Consider the following 12192-nt stretch of genomic DNA (forward strand, 5'->3'; position numbering starts at 1 on the left):
GGGAACAAACCCTTGGGGAACTTTTTCATGTAGCCAGAGTTGGGGGACTGGGAGGCAGCCTTCCTTGCATATCTGATTACTGTGAGCTTTGATTTGGGGATTGGCATGTTACTTCAAGTCCAGAGCAAATACCTGAGTTTTCAGAGCCTGAGCTTGGGAGCAGATCCTGGAGAAGGTTGACAGTTTCCTTGGGATTGCTTTGGGTGCAGATCACAAGAAAAGAGGCTGAGGTTCAGTGAAGAACACAGCTGCTTCCTGGTTGTGTGACTTATAGCAAGTCACTTAAACTACTCAGATCCCTGATTTGATTATCTATCGAGTAGGTATAATAACTACCAGTCAAGGTTGTTGAAAGTATAAGGACCAAATGAAATGATTCTAGGCATTGAGGATACACCCATGAATAAAAATTCCTGCCTTTTTAGAGCTTACATTGCAATGTGGGATGACAAAAATAACTACATAAATGGTATAGTATGTTAGAAAGTTGGGAAGATAAAGTTGGGAAGGAGACAGGGAGAGCTGGGGTTGCAGGTGTCATTTTAATGGAGTGGTCAGGGAAGGCCTGCCTCAGTGAAGAAGTGGTGTTAGCACAAACACTTAAGGGAAAAGGGGAGCAAGTTGTAGAGATACCTGGGGGGAAACCTTTTGGGGAATTGGCAGGCTGAAGCAGAAGCATGCCTGGCATATTGTAGGCACAGCAGGGATGCCCATGAGGCTGCAGAAGAGTGATCAAGGCCAAATACAGGATCAGAGAGGTCATGGGGAGAACAAATTGGTCTTGCAGGCCATCTTAAGGACTTTTACTCTAGAAAAGATCGGTTGCCACTGATGAGTTTTGAGCAGAGATATAATATGGTTTTATTTACGTTTTAATAGGATCCCTCTGGTTCTTGTGCTAAGAACAGACTATATAGGGATAAGGGTGGAAAATGGGAGGCCACAGTCATGAAGGGAAAGGTATCGCAGACTTGGAACAAGATGATAGACAATGGAAATTGTGAGAAGTGGTTCCCTTTGGGATATATTTGGAAGGATTTGCTGATGGACTGTGCGTGGGTTTGAGAAAGAGGAGTCAAGGACGCTGCTTTAAGTAAAGAACTTGTAAAGTACCCTGGACCTGGCATATAGGAAGTGCCCAGTTACAATTATTGTCACCACTGCTGGGTATCAATCTGAGCAGGGCTAAGTCAGCAGGCGAGGCCAGCTGGAAGATGGCACAGCGGGGAGCTGGGATTGAACAGCTGCTCCATAGCACATAACCAGAGACAGGGAGAAGCCGTTAGAGGCCAAGAGAATGCCTTGGGTAATGGGGGTCGTCAGACCAAAGGAGGCTGATGGGTACAGAGGAATGGCCTTTGGAATTATGGAGTTCTGACTCTGGCACCTTTTGTGTGCTATCTGACAAAGTTCTGATGAACTGAGGACTAGGCTGGACTTAGTGACAGGGTCAAAGCCAGATCTGATCCATCAGGCACCCACTTGAGTCAGGCACCATCTCCCAGTGACCTCCAGGACTCAGCTTCCCCTGCCCATAAGAAGTTGGCTTATGTAGACTGGGCTTGACTTGGCTAGTTCACTCTTCCCCCATGTGTCTCTTATCCTCCTGGGAGCAGCTACGTTGTCTCACAATGATGGCAGACATGCAAGAGGCCAAGCCTAATCTGGCAGGTGCTTTTAAGCCTTTGAACACATCAAGGCCTCCAAATTTCCCATGGCCAAAGCAAGTCACAAGGCCAAACCCAAAGTCAAGGAGTGGGGGAATGTACTCCACCTCTATAATGGGAGGAGCTAAAAATCATATTGCAAACGGTGAGAATACAAGGAGCAGCAACAATTTGGGCCCATAATCTGATCTACCATACCCTGTCAGGGCTGGCTCAGAATTGAGGTAGGAAAGAAGCTGTAGAGAAGCAGAGGTGGGCTGGAAGACTGCACACGTCAATGCTCGTGAAAAGTTTGCTGAGGAGCAGGTTGAATTCAGTAGTTCTAGTGAAATCTTAGACATCTGTGAGAGGCTACTGGGGGAGTCCCAGAGCCCCTCAAAGCCCACCCAGTGGGAGATCACATTTTTGGCCTCCCCCAGAGGGCCAGCCTTGATAGTAACTTTTCCTTCATGTCTGAGGTCCTATTGCCCTTGACTGCTACCCTTGGAATGTCCCAACCCAGAGAAGTTCCTGGCTTTGACCCATCATGGAATTTTCCAAGGCACACGAGGGGATCCTTCTGGAGGGACCCTTATTGCTGGTCACAGGCAACAGCTCACATTGTTTTTCCTCTTACCTCCTTTCTAGTCAAGAAGCAAATTGAGTTGAAGTCTCGAGGTGTGAAGCTGATGCCCAGCAAAGATAGCAGCCAGAAGACATCTGTGTGTAAGTGTCCGCCTGCCAGCCCGCCTGCCAGGCCTCTTGCTCGAGGTCAGATACCCAGGCACTAAACCATGGGGAAGCCAGATGATGCTGGAATGACTTCCTTTCAACCCTGCTTCCTCCATCCTGGGCTCTGGGCTTGGACACACTGACCCAGCGGCCAAAGAGCAGCCCTAGGGCCTGTCCTTTGCCTTCTCCTCCTCCTCTTCCCATTTACCTCCTTTTTCCTCTTTCTCCCTCACTTCCCATTCGAACTGCAGTCCAGGGAGTCATTACTGCTACATTTCTCTCTTTACTTTCCTTTTGAATCACTTCCACCTGCTAAGACGGTCCTCCTTCGGCTCCTCTTTTAGGAGTCAATAACCTCGGGCTGGAATCTTGGGGGCTGCAGGGCCCCAGTTCCAGCTCCCAAGGCCAGATTGGGAAATGGAGGCAGGGGAATGTCTAGCAACCTCCTCCAAGGGCCCCTGGACCTGGCTGGGCAAAGAGAGGACTGGGGAAGTGGCGGGGGTTGGGGGGGTTGTTCCTGCCTTGGGCCAATGGGGAAGCACTGGGGGCTCTCTTCTTGGGCAAGGGGAGGATGACGTCTTTGAGAACATGTTCCTGCTACCAGTGTTTGGAAGGTTAATAGGGGTCTAGTTCTGGGGAATGGTCTGGAATGTGGGTCCCAAAAACACCTGATCAGGGCCTGTGCTAAGGGCCTTTTGAGCTAAAGCCCAGGAAGGGCTGGGGAAGGTTCTGGACAATTCCACAAGACTGAGCTTGAAAGCAGGGGAGGTTTTTCCAGAAACCTTCCACTTTCCTTCTGGGCCGAGTGGTAGGGAGCTTTCCTTGGTCCTCCAAATGACTGACCTGGTTTTCCTTCTCCTTCCCTCCCTTTGCCCTTCTCCTGCATCTCCGGTCCTCTCTCCCTCCACTTTTTCTCCTCTTGCCACTTTTTGCTCCATCATTCTTCTCACCCTTCTGCTCCCCCCCTTCTCTCCCTGCTTGTCATCCTGTGCCTGACTTGCTCCTCCCACCCTCCCCGTTCCTCCCCTTCCATCTCGCCTCCATGTGCTCACTTTCCTGGAGATGCTAGAAGTACTTATTGAGGAGAGAAGGATATAGAGTGGCACCGGTGGTTTCCAAGCTCTGTGCCGATTTGTGTGGCCGGGAGAACATCAGGGCAAGAGGCACTTTGGTCTCAGGCTCTGACTGAACTGAACCTGGGTTGGGGATTGTCTGTGGTCTTTCAAGTCATCTGAGTGGAGACAGTTGCCACGGGCTGTTGGGTACAGCTAGGAACCGGCATCTCCAGTCACCCACCCTGAGAGACTGGATGGCAGAGGGCGCCGGAAGACCCTTTTTCTGTGCTTGACTAGAGGTTTAGGGGAAAGGACAGGGTGCTGGGAGAGCCCAGGGTCAGGCCAGGAATCTGCAGAGGGCTCAAGCCATGTCCCTGACCCTCACAGGCTTTTTCTTTCTGTAGCCACAGGAGACCCAATGAACTGAGGCAGGCACGGTTTAATTTCACAGTTTGCCCTGGAGCCACAGGCAAACTTAAGGAAATGGCCCTGACTTAGGAGATCAAATGTTTATCCCAATTGTGTCCTCAGGTAGCATGTTACCCCAGACACCAATGTTTCAGTTTTCACATCTGTAGAATGGGAATGCAAAACCCTACTCTGCCTTCCTCCCAAGAGTGTTGCTGGATCTAAGATGGGTCTTGTTGACCTAGGACTTCAGGAGGCCCACAGACTAGCCAAAAAAGTACACGTGATGCTGTGGGGGTGCATTTTTCTGAAGACAGGGTTCAGGGTTTTCATTAAGCAGACTAATGAAGATGCCAAAAACTCCCTCAGGAAGATAAAGAGAAACCCTGTTGTAATGAAAGAGTGCAAATGCTCTTTGAAAAATAAATATACATATCTCTATCAAGAAGATATTAGCCTCCATTCTAAGAGTTCCTCAGAAAGAATGGGTGTGTGACTCCAGCTGCCTCTGACTCAGGTAGCCACGTGTCTGCAGGTGGCTGGCCCCCTGTGTTCTGCCCAAATTCCCTGTGGACAGCTGTCCTGAAGTTCACAGGGAGAGTGGACCCAACTCTCTACCTTTACCCTTGCCATTGGTTCTGACCACCCACCCACCTGTGACTCCCTGCATTGAGTAGAAGGCGTTGCCTTCCTGAGCACGTTGCAGCTTCTCCCTCACCATAGTGGCCCTCCCAGAGTAGAGTAAGGATTACTCCCCGTTCCTGTCCCTCAGTAGCCAACAGGAAAGCAATGCTATAAACACAAGCAGTTCGTTTTGAGTAGGCAGAGAAGGCTGGAATTTAAAAAAAAAGAAAGGGAGAAACACCTCTTGCCTCCGTAATTCAGACAGTAAACTGATCGCTGAAATTTAAGTTTGCTTGTTTCCTGGAGAAGCTTGAAGATCCTTGTGGGACCACTGTTCCCTGCTCAGTCCTCCCTGGAAGGGGGTACTGGCTGGGTGTGAGCCGCGTCACCATTGGGTTTGTGACTTTCTGGATGGTGCCTGGGTTTCATTTGGGGCTGGCTGAGGAAAGGGGAGGTAGTAGGTTCTGCTCTGTCTGTCAGGGGCTTGTGGCTTGGTGGGTGGGCTTTGCCATGGTCTCGCCTCTTGAATCCAGCCCCATCTGGGGCAGCCTTCTGTTCGTTCTGCTTCCTGGGTGATGTCAATACTGAATGAGAGGGCAAGAGAAGGGGACAGGGAACTGCTATATGTTCTTCACATGCTGCAAGGGGGCTATGTGGTTCCCATGAAGTGGTCAGCAGAGACTTTGGGATGGGTATGACTCGTGGGCCACAGGGTTGACTAGACAGGATCTAAAGAAGGTGGGTGCTTAGCTGGGAAGTCTGCAGTAGGGATGGGTCACTGTGAAGCCATAGGGGGATCTGGCTTATCAGCAGATAAGGAAGCTCAGGCTTCCTCCTCCTTCCCACCCTCTGGGTGCCTTACAGGACCCCCTAGTTATCTCCGTTCCATTACTTGCAAAACACCGAGGCTTCCAGGAAGCAGGAGCTTGCTCTGCTTTGGGAATGGCACTTCCATCTTACTTTCCCAGCTTGAGGTGTCTGGACTGGTGGGAATGGTTCAGGATGTGAAAGTTTTGGAGATAGAGGCTTGGCAAGGAAGAGGATGGGGGTAAGAGACAAGTAGGGGTAGGGGTAACTGGCTTGAACGTGCCGTGTAGAATGTCAGGCAAAGGGAAGCTACCCAAAAGACTCTGCTCACTGCACACAACCAAGAGGATGCCTGTGTCTGGCTTGAGCATGCAGTCTGTCCAAATCCTCAGGTTCCGTGGCCAGCCATAGCCTGGGCTACCTGGAGGTTTAAACATGGTCTACTCCAGGCCTCTAACTGTAGACTCCCTTAGTGAGTCTGAAATGAGCTCCCCACCTTCCTTACCTTCTATAAGACTACCTGCATCCTCACAGGTACCCAGGACCTGGAAATGCCCTGCTCCCTCTCCTCATACCCTAGGTCCCCTGTGAGTCCCAGGGATTTTTTCTTTGCCTCATCCATTCCTGCTGTCTCATGTCTAGCCTCACTCCAGGCTCTTGTCCTCAGCCTGAATGATCATAAAACTTCCCAACTCATCTCTAGGTAACTGGCCCACCCTTGAGCCAGCGGGTCTCACCATGCCTTCTCCCCACCAGAACTCTCCAGCGGCTCCCCATCGTTTTCAGGATCAGACTAGAACCCCGTAAAAGTCTGATCTCTGAAATGAAACCTCACCATCCACTCTTCCTTGTCACTCTTCACCCTCCCTCCTACTCTGGTCACACTGCATAACACTCATTCTCTTTCCAGGTTTCCACGTCACTCCTCGTGCCTGTCTATCTTTGTCATCTCTGTTGCCATGTGCCTAAATCCTATTAGCTCAGAAGACCCATGTTCGATGCCACCTCTTCCAGGCAGCCTCACATGCAGGTGCATCCTTCATCCCTCCCCACTGTGGTCCCACAGTCCGCTTCCATGGTTTATGTCCTCACTCAACTGGAAACTCCTTGAGGACAGTGGTCTTATCTGACTACCTTTCACATTTCTCATGGTATTCAAATAAAGCCTTGTACACAGTAGGTGCTCAATGAATGCTTGTCGTGTACCTATGTGAGCGAGTGGGTGGGTGAGTAATGGAGTGCTTTGTTCACCTTATGGGACATTGAATGGGATGGGGGGACATACGTACGCAAAGTCGGAGAATGCCAAATGCTGTCCAGATGCCCTGGAACCCATCTAGAGGTTGCTGTTGGGATCGTGGGATTGGTGAGGCTTTGAGTGGAACTCCTCCGACCAGGCTGTGTGCCTGGCCCCAGCTCCTGGTCATCCTCAAAGCCAGGAATCCAGCCTCTTCAGTACCAGCATCCCGACAAAAAGGAACAGGCATGGGCCAAAGGGTTGCCTACCCTCCCTACTGTATGTGTATCTGCTGCCCTGACCAAGCTTCTCCTCTAGCCAAGACAACTGTGCATATGGTTTTTGTAAATAGGACTCTGGCGCTGGCAAGTGTCAGAGCATTGCACCACCTACCAGAACCATCACAGGTGCCATCTCTGCCCGGTGCCCTTGATGGGTGGCACTGGGTAGGGGATGCTCTGGTGACTGCTTACTCTGGTTCGAGAAGTATCTGATGGGAAGAGGCTTCTCAGAAGAAATGTCTGTGTTTGAGCTAAAGTCCCAGCTTTAAACTTTGACTGCAGCTTTCTCTTACATTCTTTACCGTTTCTGATCATGCAACCACCTTTTATTTAACTTTCTTTGGGTCATTTCTCCATCTGGGGCTGAAGTGGGGGGTTCATTTCATCTAGAGTCTCCACCCCAGATCTGAAGCATAGGCGTGGGTGGGAGGTCACCAGGGTCTGTGGACGGTCCACCTCTGGCTGCTCGTGTGGGACGAGGGAAGCAGGTGGTGGCTGGCATGGAGGGCCTGTCCCTGAGCCCACACACTCGTGATGACTTTGCTCACAAAGGACTTTGTCAAAAGCAGCTTCCTATCTTTCACATTCAAGAAACCCCAGGCCAGTAGACTCTGGCCACCCCACACAGCCCCAACAAAGCAGGGCCTCATTCTGTCTCTGCCTCCACCTCCCACCCTGAGACATTGCCCCAACTGGTGCCTCCCTGTGACTGTCCATCTCTGTGTGTGCTGTTTTTTGTTGTTGTTTTTTTTTTTTGCCTTGTAGTAACTCAGGTTGGTGTGTCCCAAGGACATAATATGTGTCCAGACCCTGGCATACCTGAAAGGGGCAAAAGACTAGGCTCAGATTTCAGGTAAGATCTATTTGGGAATTTTCTGATTGCAAGAAGGGTGGGGTGGCCTGGCTGGGAGGAAGACAGGGGCTGGCCTTCCTGCAGGTGGAAATGGAGAGGATGGCATGTATGTAGGAACAGACAGTTTCTGGAGAAGAGCTATGGCTTTGACATTCCCTCCTGGTTCAGTCCTTGGCACAGTTCTCATGCTTTAGTAGGGGGAGGGAACGTTAGACTGCCCATGTTATCCAGAAAACCTATGCACCCAGGGTACAAAGGGCCACCATCTCAGCAATGATATGCCAGCAGGCAACTCACACCTGCAGTAATCTAGGAGACCATTTTCCTTAAAGTTTATGGCTATCATCCACCCACTCTTAGCTGCCCTAACTGGTGCTTATCTCCGAGGATCTGTTTTGCTCACAAAGTCACCTTTTAACTCAATTCGAAAACCATTAAACGGTCTAAAAAAAGAAGATGAAGAGCAGATGTTCCTTCCAATGGAGATTTTTAGTGATAAAACAGTGGAGCAGAGATTAAGGGCCCAAAGGAAAAATAACAGGTGGGGCTTCTTTATGGAATCAGGAAGGACTCGGGGTGGGGCTTGGCAGGCCCAGGGATGGAGCTCACAGACACAACTTGTCTCCCAGGTTAGGATCCAGCGTCCAGTTCACCTGCAACGAGGGCTATGACCTGCAAGGGTCCAAGCGGATCACCTGTATGAAAGTGAGCGACATGTTTGCAGCCTGGAGCGACCACAGGCCAGTCTGCCGAGGTGAGGGTGCCCTGGGGAAGGGAGGCTGGCCAGAGAGTTTGGCTGGGCATGGAGGATGAAGCCCAGCTCCCAGCAGCTGAGGCCCAGGCTCTCAAGCAGACTGGCTTCCCTCCCTCCCTCCCTGCATTTATTTACCAATGAGCATACTCATCTAGCCCTTTCTCAGTATCAAGGCCTGTTCTAGGATCAGGAGATACAGAGGTGGGGAAGATAAGCATTGTGGTGCTTGCCCTGTATGCGCCTCACAGTCTAATGGAGGAGGCACATAAGAAACAGCTTGCTATCTCATTGAACAGATACTGAGCCACACCTAGATAGGAAAGGAAGTCAGTCACCTTTTATACAGTCACCTTGAATCCCTCTGTTATAACACACACACATCTTGAAACCTCTATCCCATGCCCTTGTTTCTTTCCCCATATTGCAACAGACAGACTTGTCACTTCTGCAAGAGTGTTTTTACCTGTGTAGTAATGACATGCTTCTAACACCCCACCTGGGTGTTTTGTTCCCCAGGGCCCTGCCACTACATCCCCAGGTATCAAATGAGCCAAGCCTGGGCTGGCCTAGCCCCTATCCCCCAAATAATCTTAAAATAACAGAGCCAAGCATATTCCTGCTTTGAGGCAGGGGTGCAGCTGCTTCTGTGGTAGAGAAGCCCCTGACCTCATCCCCCAGGGAACCAGCAGAGAGTGCCCCTGTGCACTAGGCTGTTAGATGGTCTCTAAAAGCCAACAGGGGCTCTTTTGAGTGCCCCTTTAGAAGAGAAGATATGTTGCCCACTACAAAGTTACATTCTGGATCCTTCTGATCTAAGAAAGAGATTCTTTGCCTCTCTTTGGCATATGCATCAAGATGAAATTCATGCAGAGTAAGAGGATCTAGGAAAAATAATATCTCCTTATTATACTGAGAAAGGGACAGAGTTGGAGCCGAAACCCATACCCTGTTGTTAAACTGAGTCTATAAGTAATCTAGAAGAGTGTCACTATACCATCTTCCAAATAAGCCTTACATCCTCATTCAACTTTGAGGTAGCCATGTTCCACAGTTTATAATGTTCTTTGCATTTTCACTGATTTTAGCTATATTATCTCAAGGATTCTACATATCTACTATGTTTTTAAAAAATCAACAAAAAAGAATTCTTGTCATAACGCTCAGCAATTGGGCAAATCACCCATTTTCCCTAAGCCTTTCTTACCTCTAAATGTTGCTAATAGTACATACCCTACCCTTCTTCTGTTTAATGTGGAGATTAGATGGAGTTGTGAATGTGTAAGCACTTTATGAATTGAAAAGCACTAGAAGAAAAAAAGATATCCTCGTGCCAGTAGAATATGAGCTCTACAGGGCAAGGACTTCTGTTTTGTTCACTGCCTAAAATGGGGTGTGGCACGTAGTAGGTACTCAGTAACAGATGTTGAGTGGATGATGGAATGAATGACTCATTGAATGGCATACCACTCCAATGCCAGGGAGCCCAGACACCAGCTGTGCAGAGAGGCATAGAATTATCAAGTCTGTGGACCAAGGGACCCCTGCCCATCTGTGGTTTCAGAATTCCTTTTGAGAAGCCAGGATGGCAATGCTTTTAGGCAGTGGTGGGATCTAGTCTCTTCTCAAGACCTTTTTACTAGAGTAAGGTTGTTCTCTTAATTCTCAAGAGATGACGATTGTTTACATGAACATGCCGAGGGTGGAGAAGGGCTGGTGTTTTGGCCTGAAGGAAATTTGTAGCTGAAAAAGTGTGTTCATTGTTTTCTCCAGTGATTTGGACCCACTGAAGTCTGAATTCTCTGCTGCATTGTCACTAAGCCTTGGGCTGGGCTTTTTCACATGATCATCTCATTCCATCACCTGCTACTGTAAAACAAGAGGAAATCATGATACAAATCCAACCATCATCATTTTTAGCTGGGGCCCTTGGGCCAGTTTCTTCACCTCTCTGAATCTCTTTTTTCCTGCCAAAAAGTGGTGATAATAGAACATTACCTTGTGGGGTTACTTTGAGGGCTAGATGAAGCAGTCCTTGTTTAGAAGTGATGCAGCTGGAAACCATCATTCTCAGCAAAGTATCGCAAGAACAGAAAACCAAACACCACATGTTCTCACTCATAGGTAGGAATTGAACAATGAGAACACCTGGACACAGGAAGGGGAACATCACACACTGGGGCCTGTAGTGCAGAGGGGAGAGGGATAGCCTTAGGAGATATACCTAATGTAAATGACGAGTTAATGGGTGCAGCACACCAACATGGCACGTGTATACATATGTAACAAACCTGCACTTTTGTGCACATGTACCATAGAACGTAAAGTTTAAAAAAAAAAGTGATGCTAGTACGTCTATGAGGCTTACGTGCACACATGTTCAGCTTAACCTGCTGAGCGCTGTCCGCAGAAGCTTCCTCAAGCCCTGGAGCAAACCTCAGCCTCTGGTTGCTGCGGGCTCTTTTAGAAGCTGTTTTGTCTAATCCCATTGCAATCATACAGTTTGGGAGTCACATGGACTTTGATCTAGATCACAACTCTGACACCTTTTAGCTTGCTGGCCCTGGGCGGGTTCCTTCATCTTTTTTAGCCACAGGGCCCTCATTTGTGAACAAGGAAAACAAAATCTTCCCCGCCTACTGATGATGAAATTTAAGCAAGGCATTTTCTAGAAAGTGACCAGCCCTGACAGTGGTGGAGGGTACATTCTCAACATGGGTTAACGTTCCTGCCTTCTTCTCTCTTTTTCTCCCCTCCTATAGGCCACTGTGAAGGAGAAAGAGAGACTGCTGAGTCTCCTGGGTTTGAACTTGGATGATCTGTCCTGGGCTTCCCTGATGGCCCAGGGCTGAGATAGATATTAGAGATAAGGCTCTCTTTATTTTGGCAATTTTTAAGGTTTTTATTTTAAAATCTTTTGTTTCTAATTAATTGCAATTACTATTCTGTGATTTTTGGGAAACTTTAGGTGAACCCCACCTTAAGAATAAAAACAAATGAAACTCTTTCCATTCCAAGAAATTCCACTAACAAGCAGGTTACCAAAAGATCACATTCTAAAAAGGATTTTACCATAACAATGGTATTATTTTTTCTTTAATGCAGTTAAAATATGATTTGATTAGAAATACTCATTTTCCCACACAATTAATTCTACTAAAACACGGGGACTGGCAAATAATAGGTTCTCAGCTAATGTTTGAAGACCACCTGAATGAATCAGTGATTGAAATGAATGAACAATATGGGACTGTGCCCTCATTTTGAGATATGAAATCAGGCATTCACAGGCCTTTCTTTTCTTTCCCTCCCATCAGAAGAAGTAAGCTTCTGATTTGACTCCTAGAAAATTTTCATCACACAAAGGAGATTGAGGGCAATGTGAAACACTGTTAAACTAATTCTGTTCAGCCCCAGATACAGGCAGAGTCCACAGATATAGAGCTTTTCAGACTTATTTTACATATGGCGCCCAATATTTAAAAATAAGTTTTTGCAGAACCCTAATAAATAAAACAGATACAAGTGGAACTTCTCTGATTAAAGTTGGGTCAGGGGATTTCTAGTCTCCCCTCCACCACCATTTTTGGTAGCCTTTGAGTCCTGGTACCCCTGGGGTTCCAGGGAACACTGTAAACCACTGGTATAGTGAGAGGACCAAATTAACAACCAGCTCTGATTTCTTGTGATCACAAATTGGTGTTGATGGAGTTTAGGGACTGAGTACCAGGTCCAGATGAAACTCTTACAGTTACTGATTCACAAAAGTAAATAATTAACAGAAAATTATATATTATT

General features: G+C 48.1%; 1 protein-coding gene across 1 annotated transcript in view; it reads left to right on the forward strand.

Annotated features, from left to right (window-relative positions):
* CSMD2 (CUB and Sushi multiple domains 2) overlaps positions 1–12192 on the forward strand; it is a 621011-nt gene that overhangs the window by 311554 nt on the left and 297265 nt on the right. Inside the window, exons 7-9 of the mRNA XM_011955655.1 lie at positions 2295–2372; positions 7556–7643; positions 8273–8397. Of these exons, the coding sequence (XP_011811045.1) occupies positions 2295–2372; positions 7556–7643; positions 8273–8397 (291 nt within the window). The remainder of the gene's footprint in view (positions 1–2294; positions 2373–7555; positions 7644–8272; positions 8398–12192) is intronic.

Source organism: Colobus angolensis, unplaced genomic scaffold (genome assembly GCF_000951035.1).
Source record: "Colobus angolensis palliatus isolate OR3802 unplaced genomic scaffold, Cang.pa_1.0 Scaffold4, whole genome shotgun sequence".
Taxonomy (NCBI): domain Eukaryota; kingdom Metazoa; phylum Chordata; class Mammalia; order Primates; family Cercopithecidae; genus Colobus; species Colobus angolensis.